Source organism: Podarcis muralis, chromosome 9 (assembly GCF_964188315.1).
Source record: "Podarcis muralis chromosome 9, rPodMur119.hap1.1, whole genome shotgun sequence".
NCBI lineage: Eukaryota > Metazoa > Chordata > Lepidosauria > Squamata > Lacertidae > Podarcis > Podarcis muralis.
Genome location: NC_135663.1, coordinates 47,592,827 through 47,609,890, shown reverse-complemented (window position 1 = coordinate 47,609,890; position 17,064 = coordinate 47,592,827). Strand labels below are relative to the sequence as shown.

The 17,064-nt window shown below is 40.4% G+C and overlaps 1 protein-coding gene across 3 annotated transcripts in view; it reads left to right on the top strand.

The window, feature by feature from the left end:
- Window positions 1-16,740, top strand: part of GPM6A (glycoprotein M6A) — a 182,183-nt gene extending 165,443 nt beyond the window's left edge. For all 3 annotated transcript variants that reach the window (XM_028744981.2, XM_028744978.2, XM_028744979.2), the window contains 4 exons: window positions 6,758-6,911; window positions 8,689-8,765; window positions 10,123-10,188; window positions 14,530-16,740. In XM_028744981.2, coding sequence (XP_028600814.1) covers window positions 6,758-6,911; window positions 8,689-8,765; window positions 10,123-10,188; window positions 14,530-14,682 — 450 coding nt within the window. In that variant the 3' untranslated portion in view covers window positions 14,683-16,740. The remainder of the gene's footprint in view (window positions 1-6,757; window positions 6,912-8,688; window positions 8,766-10,122; window positions 10,189-14,529) is intronic.
- Window positions 16,741-17,064: the final 324 nt, after the last annotated feature.

The following is a 17,064-nucleotide window of genomic DNA, read 5'->3' as shown; positions in this document are numbered from 1 at the left end:
TCTTTTTAAAACAACAACAACAACAACAACAACCCACAAGGAGATACCTTGTAAAATTGGAACGCTGTTCAGGTTGTGGTAGTTAGATCTTGCTGTAATTTATAATGGTTTAATTGAAGATTGAAATGTGCATCTGTATAGGCACAAACTCGTCTGCAGGGCCAACCCTACCAATAGGCAGAGAGAGGCAACCTTCTCAGGTGGCAGGTGCTTTGGGTGGAGGGAAAAGGTAATGAGGTGTTGGAGGACAAAGCTGTGTAGGACCCCTAAATCAGATTACTGCCCCCAGGAGACATAACAAAATCCTTTTTTAAAAAAACTACAGGTTGGCTGACAGTACAGTCTTGTGAATGTCTACTCAGAAGACACTTGGACTTGGAGGATAGGATTGTTAGTGGCTAATAGCCATGGTTGCTAGGTTCTGCCTCCACTGTTGCAAGCCTTAAGCTTCTGGATATCAGTTCCTTCATGAATATCCTTCGAGAGGTGTCTCTCCATAATTAGGTTGACTATAATGCACTTTACAGTGCATAAGACTTATATTACTAGGCAAATTGTTGCTTGGCCAAAACAGTGGCTATGTAGATCCTCTGACATACAATCTGGTAAATTTCTTCAGCTTTCTTTCCCTTTCAACACGGTATTAAACAAATTTAGCCTCGGTGAATTCAATATGTAATTTCACATTTTTCATTATAACTATGTTTTACATGGCAGTATTAGTTGGTATTCTAATAATAATGACCTAATAATAATTGTCATCATGTAGAAGAGGGATTTTTCTTGACTCAAAACCAGAGCAAGCATGAAACTAAAATTAGAAATAAAATGAGAGTTACATTATCTGTGCAGTTCTAGTCATGTCTACTCAGAAGTAAGTCATTTTAAGTTCAGTGAACTGTACTGCCAGATATATGTGTATAAGATGGCTTTAACTCTGAAAAAATAAACAATCACAAATTAATTTAGTCTGCAGACATAATTCTTCAAGTCTTCTTAATTTAGGATACTGACTGAGAGAAATCAAATTCCACTTGTATTCAGCCCTGAGGCATATCCAAAAACCATTGTTATTTTTCCCCCTTTTATGTAAGTAGGCAGTTCTGCAACTATCACCTCATCCTAAGCAGTTAGCATCCAATCATATTTTCTTTTTAAAAAATCTCACTTTAAAACCCTGCAGTATAAGTTCTATATTTTTTTCACAACTTTTTCAGGTGGAAGATTTCATGCACACCAGTTCAGCATACCTGAAAGCCATGTCATGATTTTGCCAATCTCTGTGACTGATCCCTGCTAATCTAGATGTCAGATCAGGAGGGTGGACACTGGCAGGATAGTCCTAATTATGGGAGGACTGTTGCACAAAATGCAGTGCATTGTGGTATGCAGCATTCATTGATTATGATTTCATGGTAGCAGAGGTGGAGTGGGGAAATCCACTAGCAAAGCAACATCCAGATCCATTTCACTGTTGGCAGGCTGGGAGGAAGCTTTTTCCTTTCCCCTCCCATTGACTGAAGTGGGAAGGAAAGGGAATTACCTATGCTGGAACCGGGGAGGGGGTACACTTGCACCAGATTCTAGGACATGTCAGGGAAGTGAGTTGGCTTTGAATGCACCATATGCTTGCCCTCCCTGTCATACACGCTTCTTCACTGGCAGCGAATCACCAACAGAACAGCTGTGCCAGTGTACATAGGGACTTTGGGTAATATAAGTGTTGTCCCACCAGTATATCTGTCTCTGTCATGAAGTATCACTTACACTGCTCTCAAGACCCCTCAGCCAGCATTACGATACGATAATCTTTATTGTCATTGTCCCATACAGAACAATGAAATTGAAAAAATCTACATCAGACATTCAAAAACCAACAACCCTGCTATTCCAGCTATCCCAGTCTGGTTAACCCCCTAAAAACTCTGATACCCCATAATTAAATACAATATACTCCCATAGAGACTACCTTACACTGTGTTTAAAACCAAAATCGCATTTGGATAGAAACTGTTTCTCAGGCAGCTAGTCCTAGTCTTTATAACCCTGTGCCTTATTCCAGAAGGCAGAAGCTGAAAGAGATCATTTATGGTAAGTATGGGATTGCACTATATACACTGGGTAACCAGCATATCAAAAAAACCTTGTTTATTGATTTAACCCATGTATGTTGTACCCATCACAAAACTTTCCTCAGATGGCTTACAGTATAAATGTACCGGTGCAAGTATGCAACAGTCATAATCTAAAGCAGCATAAAACAAGCGTGACAATAGGAACAGCAGCAGATAAGAAGGCAGCAGAACACCAAACAGGAGACAAAACATGCCTGAGAGTATAAAGAGGTCTTTACCTGGCACTGAAATGGCACCAAGGTTGAAACATACTTAATGGAACTAACCCTTTCCTCAAACAGAGTCTAGATTGCTAGTCCCACACAGGACCCTAGGGACCAGTTTTTATTTTAGAGGAGTGACATGGTTGCTTCCCTTGCATCCACTCCCCACTTGCTCTATCCCACATGTCTGCCCCATTTCCACTGCTACTTTCTGTCTTACCAGCAAGGCCGGGGAGCTGTCCAGCAGAGTCAAGGCATGAGCTGTCCAACCAAGAAATGCCACAGAACTGGGTGCTGAGCAGAGTAACATTTTGTATCAGGATTAGCGGATTAGCTTGGCACCAACTCATCATCCTTATAGCTGCCCCACCCTTTCCTAAAGCGCCAGCAGGGCCCTGATCCAATGAACTTGCAGGTTTTTTCATCATTCTTCAAACTAGGTCTCAGGATGTGAGGGCCCATTCTGCTTGATACTTGCACTGTCCTTCTGGTCCATCTGCTCAGACGAAAGTTATGTGTTGAACATTCATGTCTGAATACAAATCCTTGCGTTCAACTGCTGGCAATGTGGCCCATATGATCCTTTGATTATCCCTGGTTGGCAGCTTAAAACTGCTGTTTTGCTTTGTATTTATCTGTGGCGTTCTGCCCCAGGCTGTCAAAAAAGGGTGCCTCCAGACTGTCAGTATTTTGCAGGAATGATTCAAGTAGATACCAGAACTTTGGGTTTGTGCAATTGAAAGTGTGCTGTCACCCTAACACAACAAATCCAATTTTAAAAAGGACCTTTTTTCATTTTGGAAAGCAACAGGGAAAGGCATTTAAAAGTGAGGGATGAACAAATGATTAACAGGAAGACCTGTAAACACCCCACAAGCAAATCAGGATGAATCCATACTCAATAAAAAATGGACATAGTCTAAAACAGGATGAATGCTGAACAAACAGTTCATCAGGAAGAGCCCAAAGTCTATTGCTGATCAAGATAAATGGAAGATGTCACATGAATAGCCACTAGGCCATTACTGCTTTGCCGTACCTTACCTTATTCTAATATTAGGCAGCTTTTAATGGAGCCTTAAAAGGCTGTTGATTTTTCAGCTCATGGTTTAGAATAGTAGAGCAGGATACAAGGGGCATAAAGGCCTATTATGTTGTGCCTGGGATGACATGGGAAGGTAGCTTCTCATTATGTGATTAAACCCTATGCTACCACCCGTCTGCTTCCTCATGTTACAGGCATCACATGGTAAAAACATGTTGTTTTCAGCCCTCTGAATCAAACCATGGAAGCCTACAGGATCACCAAAATGGGAGTGTTTTTAGTCTTTACAAATTGCAGAGTAATATATAATTAACTATACTTGGGGGATCTTTTCATTGCACCCAGAATTAGTTTAAATGGTTGCAGAAACACAAACATTTAGTCGGAGAGGAATTGAAGACGAACCTTTTATTTTTAGCCTACAATTTGATATTCTTAAATGACTCTCTGCTTCCAAGTAATTTCTTCAGTTAGAGTGCCTGGGGTTGGCAGAGATGTCTCATCTGCTTAAGTAATATTGGTGAGGCACAGAGCTATAAAACAGAAAGGGGAGGAAATGACAAGACGTAAAAGGTAATAGGGTTTAAAAAAATAAAAAAAAAAAAAGTGGGTTTGCTTTTATTTGTTAAAAGATTCCACCCACCAATATATTTCTCATGCTCCACAATGCTATGCATACCTACTCAAAAGTAAGCCCCACTGATTTCAGTGAGACTCACTTCCAAGGAATGGTGTGTAAGATTGCTGCCATACTTGTTTTCTTAATCCAAATGATGGTAATCTTGTGCTACATAACAAATTAAGATGAAGAAAATTGAGGAATTGAGGGTTATTTTAAGCAACTGCTATTTTCCAATCCTGTGGTTGTCAATTAAAACACAGCAGGGTCTACATGGAATCAGAGTGCCCTGAAATGCTTAATATGTAGAATGAAATCCAGCATCACCAGCCTTTCAGAAAACAGAATTAATCCTTCCTGCCTCATATGTGCTCTGTGCCTATTGTGATGTTCCTCAGCAATCAACACAACCCTCGGTGTTAGCTCTACTCACTCTTTACAAGGGATTTAATAAGAACATAATTCACACAAACCCTTCTGTAATGTTACTAGTAGCAGCCCATATGGAAAAAACAAACCTCCTCAAAAGTTAGCAAAATAGAACAAGACATCACAGCCCTCACATTGCACTACAAACAAACAGGATCTAAAAAACTACTTAAACTTATAGAACAAAAAAGGAGACAACTAGACTCCCTAGAAATCAACAAAACATTGATCAACATTTTATACTCTAAACAACACTTCTATGAGTATGGAGGGGAAAACTCCAGACTATTAGCAAATAGATGTAGGAAAAAAGCTCTCAAAACAAGCTGAGTTGAAGGAGAGCTTTTCCATAGCTAGTGGTGAAACTCAGGAGGATATATTTTCTGAGACATGCTTTCCTTTCATTACATATGTTAATCAGCATAAGGATGTAACACATACTGCAGCTTCTCAAATATCCCTTTGCAATGATTTGCTAGTGCAAAATGAGTTTGCAGTTGGTGTTCCTGACTGGACCGTATAACATTAATGCTGCCATTTATTTATTGTTGTAAAACTTGTTGACTTGAAATGAGTGTATGTATTGTTTGTTTATTGTGATATTTTATACTTCAATAAATATTAGGCACACGTGTGCATGCGTACTCACACACATACACATTATATTTCATGTTGTGGTAGATCCATTAGAAAACCAACTTCTGCATGGATCCCACATGTTCAAATTTCAGACAATATAAATGAAGAAATTATTCATGTCTCAATTCCCATCTCATCTCATTTTCTGATGTATCCTTTCCTAATTTGTGGAATAACTTTATAATAAATAAACCACTTTCCTTCAGCTGGAACCTGAGGCAGAGAGGGAGTTCAGATGGGAAGCCAACTGTTATTTGAAAATATGTGCTTGCTCTGACCTCAGTCCTCCCCTTCCCCCCTGCCAAGGGTCTTTAAACTGTGAAGGGAGCCATTGGGCAATAGGAATGTCTACAGGGTAGCTGTCCTGTGGCCTACAGTTGGTGTGGGGAACTTTGGCCCTCCAGATGTTGCTGAAAAACAGCTCTCATCACCCCTAGCCATTTGCCATGCTTGCTGGGGCTGATGGGAGTCGTACTTTAGCAACATCCAAAGAGCCAAAGGTTCTACACACCCAATCTAAGGCAATGACTGCTGCCTGGGTCCTTTTGCCCACTGTGGCTGGAGCCACGGTAAGGAGAAGAGGCAGAATGAAGGTTAACAGTGGTTGGTGGTGGAGTCAATGGGTGGCATGATGGGAAGAAGTTAAGGGAAGCGAGCAATTGCAAGGGGTAGGAAGGAGGTGGTGGAGGTCCAAGAGAAGAGGAGGAAGCTAAACACAATTTGGCAGGTGGGGAGGTGCATGGAGGGTGGACTGAGCACAAATGATGAACATAGGAAACTTCCTTGTACTGAGTGAGACCATTGGGCCATTTAACCCAGTTTTGTCAACACTGACTAGCAGTGCCTCTTCCAAGGTAAGCGAGAACCTGTAACCTGCATTATAGTCCCTCTATGAATAATGGCTGTGGTGTGCTGTGATTGGGTGCTGAGTTCCACCGTTTCATCTGCTCCATCATGGCAAAATTAGCACCAGTGCTATTTCTCCTCTTCTCTCATTGAAATTATTGGGAGGGAAATTCTTGGTGCCATCAATGGAAGGTATCTCCATGGATTGAAGGAGGATAGAATGTGTTCCTCCACCGGGGTGTCAAGTATAGGAGGTGGAAGGGGTTTTGGTTCCCTCAATATGTGTGTGCAGAGAGCCAAGCACCCCCAATATTGAGGGGGCCAACATGTCCTGCCACTGCTGGGAGAGCGCGCATGCACTAGGCAGGGGTGAGACGTATCATGTGACCTTGGGCCCCCTCATTGTGGGAGGCAGGTCAGTGACCCTATCCTCCACTTTGCTGCCCACATCCTTCCCATTACTCCACCCCATTCCAGCCCCTTTGCCAGTATATCTGTGGTGTTCTGCCAGGATATATGTGTTGGCCATGGCTTATCTGCCGTTCTGCCAGTGTAGGTTATATTGTGGATACATTTGGCTTCAGGTCGTGTTTTTCTCTTATAAAAGCTTATGAGCTTCATTCTACCTTATCCATTTATATTGAAGTAATTTGTGCAGATCCTTTTATTGTGAACCGTATTGGAAAGTTTTTACTTACAAATAAATAAATATGTGGGATTAAAACAAACAAATAAATTATAAAATTTCTTCCTTGTTCTAGGACTGGCAGGTTTTTTTGGGGGGGAAATAGTCTAAAATATTCTTCAGGTTTCTGTCTCACTCTTTTCTTATTTGTTACAGTTTATCATGCTGACATATATCTTCATGCTGGCCTGGCTGGGTGTTACAGCGTTCACCTCTCTGCCTGTTTACATGTACTTCAACATGTGGACTATTTGCAAAAACACCACCCTAGTGGAAGGGGCAAACCTCTGCTTGGACCTCCGTCAATTTGGTAAGTGAATGACTTGTGGATCAGTTTTATCAATTTCCCCCCCAAATCTCATGAAAATGCTTGTGTCACTTCTAGAAATACTAGATCAAACATCTAGTCAACAAATGTCAATGAATAAAATGAACACATTTTAGTCAGCCTTGCTTGCAGGTGCAGGAGATAGTATTTGTGGACATGATGATGACAGCTTGTAAATTGTACACATAGTCCCTTTTCAGATTTCATGCTAAGCCAAATTGTAGCACTATGCGCTTTAGTAGCAATGAGCCTTGAGCTTGCATGCTCCCTATCTTCTCTTACTGTGCAAGGATAAACTTAAAATTTATTGCAGTTTTAAATGAGCTACAGCTTCTTTTTACATCCAAACAAACCATAGTTTAATGAGAGTTTTAAAACTTCTAATATCTTGCCCACGGTCACAGCAGTGGAGCGGCAGGAGGGGAGGAGTACATGAATCCAAGGCTTGTTCTTGCTTGTACACATAACGCTAACTCATGATTTAGTCTTACAGCCAAACTGGGCCACAATCTTTCTAACTAGTGAGTGCCAGACAATTATGGTCGAGCCCTTTATTAGCTGAGATTATTAGTGCATCATTCATGAAGGACAAGAAGCTGGATGGTCCCAGATTGGTGGTGGTGGTTTGGCCACCACTGATGATACCCACGTCTTCATCTTCTCATTCTCATCTTGGTACTGACTTGGTGTCTTCTGGACACAATTCCTGATAATACTGTTTTTCATTTGCCAAGTCCCAAATGGCTTGAGCCATACATATAGTCTGCGTTCTTCCTTAAGTTCAAGTGTATACTTTAGATAAAGTGAGACCACATGGTGAGTTTGATTAGTATGTGGAGAGACATGCATGGTGGCTTCCTCCCAAGTATTATACTTGCTTCCGGCTAATAAACCATCAAAATCTGAGCCTGGCTGGGCTGACTTTTAGTGGTCAGAGTTAAGCTAAGCTCATATAATGTTTCATAAGATTTTAGATATTAATGCATTATTTTATATTGCTGGTTAATTGTTTAGCCATTTTATTAGCATAGGCTGGGGCACCAGCTATGACCCTATCTGGAGAGAGTTTGCCTTGCTTCAGTTATCTTTGCCAGGGTAATCTCATGTTCGGACTACTGTAATGGGTTGTACATGGCACTGCCTTTGAAAACAGCCCCCAAAGATCAAGTAAGTTTTTATTATGTCTGAGTGACTGAGGGAGTGGTGTTATATGAGCACATCATACTGCTGCCTCACCATCTTCACTGGCTCTTAGCCTATTTCCAGGTCCAGTTTGAAGTTCTGGTTTTGACCTGTGTGCTTATATGTTTCATGACAGGGACCATAAGATCTTCTCAAAGCAAGGTGTGCTGGGTGGCTTTGGCAAGCAGAGCCTTTTTAGCAAGAGTAGTCCACCTGTGCAATCTGCTCAAGAAAGAGGCTGGTCTGGTACTTAGGTTGCTGTGATTACGATACCAAGCAAAGGCATCCTTGTTGTGAGCCATTCTGACAACTTCATTACAGAATGGCCTAAAATACCATAAATAAATGTGTTTACAAACCTGTATTGTGTGCCTATGATACATAAAAAATGTATTTAGGCTTGCTGGAGCCAAGGGCACCCAATTTAAGGGCACAGAAACAAGCTGACTCTGAATTGTTCTCATAGTTCCATGTTACCAAGTAGTTGATTATCCTTTCATCTTAAAAACAATCTGAGCCCATGTATGAGTGCATTAAATGTGTGTCAACAGCTCACCGAGTCTTTAATCCATTACAGGAATTGTAACAATTGGAGAAGAAAAGAAGATTTGCACAATGTCTGAAAATTTCCTCAGGATGTGTGAATCTACTGAGGTAAGCGAAAGTATGAAAAGTTTGGTCATTGTGGAAAGAAGGAGCTCACACATTTCCACTCCTTTCACACTTTAAGGGAATAATTTCATGCTTTAATCTGGAATGCTCTCTTGTCATGAGCCTAGTTTACTTGCAGTTTATAGCAGTTTAAGGTTCACAGATACCACCATTGCTCCATTTATAGAAGTCCAGTTGATTTCTTCAGAATACCAATATCAAGAAAATAATTTACATTACTTTAACATGTAATGCATGGTGCTGCCTCAGAAAAAAGAAACTGTAGTCTGTATACAGAATTTGGCTGCAGGTGTACTAACTGGCATTGAGTGCTATTAGCATTGGAGGCCAATACTTCATCACCTTCATTGGCTCCCAGTCTGTTTCCAGGCCCAATTCAAAAAGCTTTTTTTCCCCCTTAAAGCTCTTCAATGATTTGGAATGACCTTGGAGCTTCCTTCCTGTGGAGAAAATGGCAGCTCAAAATGATGAAACAGGCATTGGGAAGAGGTCTATGAGTGGGAATGGCCATTTTTGTCCCCGCTGCTGCGTGGATTTTTTTATTTAAAAAAACCACAGTTTAATATGATTACAATGATCAAACTCCTTGTCCTGTTATGTGTGTTCACTGCCCTAGGAATCCTAGAAGATGAAGTGTGGGTTATAAATATCAATAATAATTAAATACCTGAAAGACCACCTCTTCCCATATGTACCTACCTGAGCCCTGAGGTAATCAATGGAGGCTCTTTTCCAAGTTCCCTCACAAGCTGAGATACAGCAGGCTGACCAAGCAAGAAAGAGCCATCTCAGCAGTGGCCTCTCAGTTAAGAAATGCTCTCCTGTCTATCACCTCCAATAATACATTTCTAGCACCAAGCAAATAACTTTTACCCTCACATCCTTTTTAATGGCTTGATGTGGCTGGTCTTCCTGGAACTTCTACATAGGATTTCCTCCTTTATTTATTGTTTTTATGATCTTGTAGCTCTCCTCTCTGTTTTATCCTGATGTTTTAGCACTGTGGTATTTAATTGTATTGTTCTCAACTTTGTGGTTTTATATTGTTTTAAAAGTTGCCCAGCGAACGGCAGGTATGGGGCGACACAGGGAGATAATTAACAGATAAATAAATACTGAGATGGTACTTGCACAGTGGTACTTGCAAAATGTGACCTTACTATTGGTATTATTTGAACGTCACTCCTAGGGCAACGGTTATGGAGTGGCACAGAAATAAAATGAATGAATGAATGAATGAATATTGGGCTGCTTAATCCATGCATGGCAGTGCAGCAGAACCTGGGCTTTATTATTAGCATCCTCAATTTGCAACTTGTTTCCCTTGTTCCATTTGCAGCTGAACATGACATTCCATTTGTTTATTGTGGCACTTGCTGGGGCTGGAGCCGCAGTCATCGCTATGGTAAGATATAGAAACCTTTCCCTTGGTTGTAAAAGTCACAATGAATATAAGAGATGCTTGTTCTCTAAATCGAATAATATTAAATGCAATGTGCAAGAGCTTTAAGTCCTAACATCCAAGTATTTTTTGAAAGCGAAGAGCATATCCCACCTCATTTTATCCTCACAACAACATGTGAAGTAGCTTAGGATGAAAGCATAACTGACCCAACTTGATCCAATAAGCTTCATGGCTAAGTAGGGATTTGAACCCTAGGGACTTTGGTCCTAGCGGGACACTCTGATCTGCTAAATTTCTATGGCTTTTTGGAATTCAGAGATCATCTGTAGTATCTCTTCTTCAGTATGCATATGGACCTTTTTGCAATGCATTTTTCTGAACAAACAAGCAAACAAAAATACAAGGGTAACAGATGTACAAAATAAAATAAGAAAAATCTGTTCTGATGACTGACAAACAAATTCCATTTTGGTACCTCACACCATTTTAATACTGCCAAAATGTAACCATTAAAAAGAAGAAGTTAGGCATGCTTATAGTTTAGCAGAAGTGTATGGCTATAGTTTGGTGCAGGAACAGAAACCAGAAGACTTCTGACTTTTTTCAACCTGGGAAGCATAATGGTTATCAGCAGTTTGCACAGCCCTTGTTGTATTGAAATAACAAGTCTGGAATAAGAAGAAAAACCAATATAGGAAGGACATGTTCCTAGTGGAACCAGAGGTCCCCAGCTCACTGCTAGCTCTATTCAACTTAATGTGTTATGATGTGGTTATGGTATCCTATAGGTCAGCCATACCCAACCTGGTTCACTCCAGGCCCTTTGACTACAACCCTCATCTGTTCCAGGCAGTATATGATCTGGGAATTGTAGTCCAAAATGTCTGGAGGGCTCCAAGTTGGCACATGCTGTGAAACCCTGAGTTTTGAGGGGGGGGGGGTCTTCCCACTTTTCCCCTTTTCCATTGTGTGTTGTTTGTTTATTTGCTTGAATGCAAGCCTGTGGATAGGGAGTGTCTTGTTTTGATTTCATGTAAGCCGCTCTGGGAGCCTTTTTGGCTGAAAAGTGGGGATAAGTAAAGGTACCCCTGCCCGTACGGGCCAGTCTTGACAGACTCTAGGGTTGTGCGCTCATCTCACTCTAGAGGCCGGGAGCCAGTGCTGTCCGGAGACACTTCCGGGTCACGTGGCCAGCGTGACATCGCTGCTCTGGCAAGCCAGCGCAGCACACGGAACACCGTTTACCTTCCCGCTAGTAAGCGGTCCCTATTTATCTACTTGCACCCGGGGGTGCTTTCGAACTGCTAGGTTGGCAGGCGCTGGGACCGAGCAACGGGAGCGCACCCCGCCGCGGGGATTCGAACCGCCGACCTTTCGATCGGCAAGCCCTAGGTGCTGAGGCTTTTACCCACAGCGCCACCCGCGTCCCCCGAAAAGTGGGGATACAAATGCTCTAATTAATTAATTAATTAATTAATATCAATCTCAAATTGTTCATCTGCCAACTGTACACAGATTATATCTGGATTCAGTTTAATTTCTGAAATCGCTTCTTCTAACAGTGAAATAATGTGGGGTCTGCAAGTTTATTGTTGTGAAGCAAAGCGGTGCTGCGTTATGCCCCTGCAACAAATGCACCAGAACTATCTTTCATTTCCCAAAAGATAGTGATAAAGCTCTTGCATGTTTTATACAAATCTGAACTTGTCTACTTCTTTAGTTTCCATAGTGATAAGATTGGTTTTTCAGTGTCCTCTTGTCAAAAATGGCTGTCTTCCTGTTCTGTGGCTGTTGAATGTGTCTCGGTCATTGTTTAGACAGCAAATAGACAGCAGCATGGTTGGTTGGACAGAACTTGGAGCTTTGGAACACACATTAATCTTTCTTGCTCAAGTCTCCATACTTGATTTAGCTACCTCTGCAGACCAGAACAAAGATTAATTAATACTTCAAAGCAGCTCCTTCTTTGAATGTGCAAAGCTGTGCAAATTCTTCTATCCATTATATGATATATTTAATTCATTTCCTTCTGGCTCTCCCAAAAGCAAGGCTGGTCAATACGCCATAAACCCTGAAATATAAGACAACATTTTCACTGTTTAATTTATCAAAGTATGTTCTCTCAACAAGTACTTTGACACAGAGAAATACTCCAAATCGTTCAGCTGACTGTGAGTACAGAGACTTGCCAATTGCAAGTAATTTCCAAAGGCTGCATTAAAAATGAATATTTTGGTTTGTATCCAATGTTATGCCTACTCAGAGCAGACCCATTTAAATTAATAAACATGTGTCTGTGGAGCTATGCAGTGCTTGAACTAAGCAACAGGCCACAACTCAGAAAAGCAGCTAAGCCACCACAGAAGGCAGCTGCCTTGACCTTATCTAACAAAGGTTGAGGTGGCTTCGTGATCCTCCAGAAAAAAGCAGAGTCCCTTTCATATAGCCTTTCTTATCACCCCGTATAAAGAAGCAGTGCCAGGGACACTGATAAGACAGGACTGTCACTGTCACACAACTCCTGTCACACTGTGTGGGAGTTTATACCACAAGGATGGAGTACCTTTGGTCGTCCTGATGTTGTTAGGATCTAATTCCCATCAGCCTTAGTCAACATGCCCAGTGACTCCATAACAGGTTTTGTCTCAGTCAGGTAGGACAGCATCCTGAACTTTGTTGGAAAGGCTCAAGAGCTGCAGAGCTTGCTGGTTTCCAAAGCTTAGGAGGAGTTACTTATTTGGACTTTGACAACAAAGCAATGAAACCCTATGATGGTTTTTTGCAGTTTGTTTAACTTTTGGATTTATGCACTGAACTGCCCTGAGATATACGGGTATAGGACCGCATACAAATTTAATGAAAAATAAAATAAAATCCAATGTGCAGATTTCAGCATGGAAACTGAAACCCACCCAATTCAGTTCTAATTTGTGTCCTACATGCCTCCTTTGAGTGACAGAGCCTGCCTTCTGGTACATGGCAGGTTTTTGTGTACAAACACTCTACAGACTTTTAACACTTGTAGTCATGCAAGTAGAGAAAAGAATGCTGTGGGAAGTGACTTAGACTCAAATTCTACTAGCCCAGAAGATTAAATCAGTTTCTCATACAAAAAAACAACAACAAAAAACAAAACTCAGGCATCAACAATGTCTAAAAATAAGGAAAAGTGCCTTGCCTTGTATATATCCAGAAAGCCTTGACATGACACACTTAAGCTTTAGGGCAAGCTGCTCATAAAAGTGTAAAATTCAATTACACAGGAGCCTTTTAGTGACGGTGTTGTCCAGTGAATTGTTAACAGATGGAAGAGAAAACCCCACAAACCTCAAGCTACCTGCTTGAAAGAAAAGGAGAGCTCAATCTTCTGCACGTGGGCTTCCATCATCCTGAAATTGACAGTCATTTCAGAACTAATTAGTGTAGATATGAGAATAAGTCTACATAGTAGGATAAAGTTGCCTTGATTATGTGCCTGCTTGTGGAGCATCACCTTCCTCCATGAAACCAAATGTACACTAGATGGATGTCATTCAGCATATAAGCATCTTTTCAAAATGCCTTGGCATTGTTTTAACTTCTGTCAAGCAGGAGGGTAGACTTGTCAATGGGAGCAGGGATAAGAAATGAGGAGAAATGGCAAGGGATACCATTATGGGAAGCAGAAAGACGATGACTAGGGCTGCATGAAATAGTTGGAAGTAGCATGCTGAAAATAAATTACCTTGCCAAAGATTAATGCTGTTCTGCTGCTTTTTGAAATCTGATTGTGCCTACAGCAGCTTCTTCCTCCTCTTCCTTGGCTTTATTTGTCCAACTGGCTATAATGACCAGATGAACAGATATTGTCTGTTGCAGCGCTGTGACATCATGAGCAAAATTGTTTGGATAACCACAGCCATTTGAATCAAAGAAAGGTGTGCAAATGAGGGTGAGCATAGTGGAGGCAAAGAAGGACACTGGTAAACAACATGGAAATAGATTGAGTGTATTTGCAAGAAGTCACAGAAAACAGAGACTTGTGCAAACAAGCACAAAATAAAGCATGGCCAATGCCTCCAGCTTCTCTTCTGCCTGCAATATCATTTTGCCTGGTGAATACCATTGTCCCAGCCCAGCCTTTCAACTCTCATCAGCCCCAGCCAGCCAGAGAAGTTTTGTAGGTATCAGGAAGGCAACGAGTTGGCAAAGGCTGTTCTAGCCAATTCTTCTCTTTTTAGGTAAGGGCAGAGTCCAATAGAATCTGGCTTGGTGTGATGAAATGTGAAATAAATGTGATGAAACTCCATGGTATCTCTCTCTCTCTCTCTCTCTCTCTCTCTCCCTCCCTCCCTCTCTCAGGTTCACTACCTTATGGTTCTGTCCGCCAACTGGGCCTATGTGAAAGATGCTTGCAGAATGCAGAAATATGAGGATATTAAGTCAAAGGAAGAGCAAGAGCTCCACGACATTCATTCTACCCGCTCTAAAGAGCGACTCAATGCATACACATAAGAAAAAACCTTGTCTTACTTTCTACCATTGAATGATTTGTTGTTTAACTAAAGGCCATCCATCTATCCATTAAAAAAACAAAACAAAATGAAAAGTGCTTCTCACAAAAGATAGCTAGGGTGACATCTACATCACCTCTGTACAATTCTTGGTTGTCTAGCACTTGGTTTTCCTAATTAGTTAATAGCTTGTGTGATCAGTCTCTACTACAAAGCTCCCGAAACAGCCCTTTCCCGAATCCTAAAGTGATTATTTTCTGTTAGATCAAGAATACTAACTACTGTCAAATACGGAGATGTGTTTGATTTTTTTAAAATCACTTTGTATGTGTTATGCATAACACCTTTTTGCATTGTTTCTTATATGTTTTTGAAAAGGAAAAAAAAAAGCTTTTTATACTTTTTAGTTTGGATTTTGGTAAGTACTTTAACTACAGGTATACTTCAAAGGGACCATGGTACATCACGTACAATTTCTAGAGGAGGCACACTGCTGACATTCCTTCAGATTTGGAAATCTCGCCAGGTGGACCGGTGGGCATCTTGACAGAGGGGTCCTGAGAACATTTTAAACAATCAAAGGTGCAATTTCTAAATTTGTAAGAGTAGGTAAAAAACAAAACAAAAAGAAGTGCTTCTTATCTTTGTTAACATTGTATGATTCTTCTTCATGTACTTAACAGAGTATTCTTCTCTCTTATCAAAGTTCCATTGGTGGCTATTCATGTTTATATTGTGAGCATGCAGACCGTGGTTGCTTGTCATGCCTGGCCATTTGTCTTTTTCAAAGCGCATTACCTTCCGCGGTTACCTTCCAAGAGTCGCAGTGTATAGAACCAGTGTTACATCCAGCTATGCGTAGGTTTCTGCAGAATGATCGCTGTAATCCCACAATGGTTATGCTGAATTGAAGCTGTTCATGTGCCGATGTGAGCAATCGCTGCTTAGCTACATTTATGAAAGTGATATATCTATAATACAGCAACCTCTTAAAGGGTCAGAAGTCTTTTTACCTGCTTTAAAAATTTAAGTGGATTGCACCTATACATATACTGTATGTGATATATTTAAAGGAGGCTTCCATAAATGTAATAGCTTGGCTTGTAGCTTTCCTACACACATACTGGTTTACCTGTCTTATGTTAAAGTGAGGTTAATGGCTGCTACTGGACCTATTGTTTGGAAGTGTTAGTAATATATTTGAACCTTTATTTTGAGTAAGAAAATATTAAGAGAAAAGTCAGTAATGTTAATCTGAAAGAAGTACCTGTATTAAAAAGAAAAAAAGAAAAACCATACAAAAAAAGGGGGGACATCAGTATTATTGGACCAAAATTGGTGTTTTTAATTTTCTTTTTTCTTTTGCCTATTTCTAATGCTACAAGAATGCTGTAAAGTGTCTTTTAAAGTGATGTATCCTGACAAGACATTTTTGTCAGCGTTAAAAAAAAATCCTAGCTAGTTTTGTGCACTTATTGGACCATTGTGAATTCTCTCTCAGTGTAAGTGCATTTCTAATAAAAGTTCTTGAGTAAAACTCTTCTTTGTACTATTACTAGTCATGCATCATCAGTAATTTTTAACAATTCTTGTAGTAGGTAGAGGGTAATACTATAGTTACTTGTGGCATGTTTATGCATCAAGTAGTATTAGTTAATTTTGATTTTTTTTTAAATTATAATTTTTTAACTTTTTTTTTTACACTTTACTGTCTTACGGGGTCAACATTTTCTGATATGTGCAGTACCAGTATTTACAGTTCTGCAGAAACTATTATGAACCTCTTTCGATTCTATATTGTAGTGTTTCAGTTTTGTGTCTTAAAACAGTGTGATGATTTTTAAAACAGTGTCTTTTAAACTCCTGTAATGATGTTGATGCTTTTGGCTTTTCTCTGGTATTAGAGTTTGTATTTTCACAAAGAATGCTTTGTAGCAGGCATTACAATTAATCTGTTTTGTACATAAATGTGCCAACAGCTTGATGGTGGCGTTTTTGAAATGTAGAACCAAGTGCTTGCAAAAATGTAATAAATACACTTGTGTACTTTGTGTACTTATTAGTTGTCCCTGCTTCATTTTTCACCTTTTGATATAAAATTTTATGTATTGGAAATTTCAGAGGGGAAATGTTGTTAAACGTGCTCTTGATAAGTTACTGTTTTCTTGTTTTTCAGAAGGAACATTTCCCAACCTGATTGTTCTGTCCAGAGTGTATTAAATCTAAAGGCTTTGCTTTAGTGGTTAAGAGCGGTAGTCTCGTAATCTGGGGAACCGGGTTCGCCTCTCCGCTCCTCCACATGCAGCTGCTGGGTGACCTTGGGCCAGTCACACTTCTTTGAAGTCTCTCAGCCTCACGCACCTCACAGAGTGTTTGTTGTGGG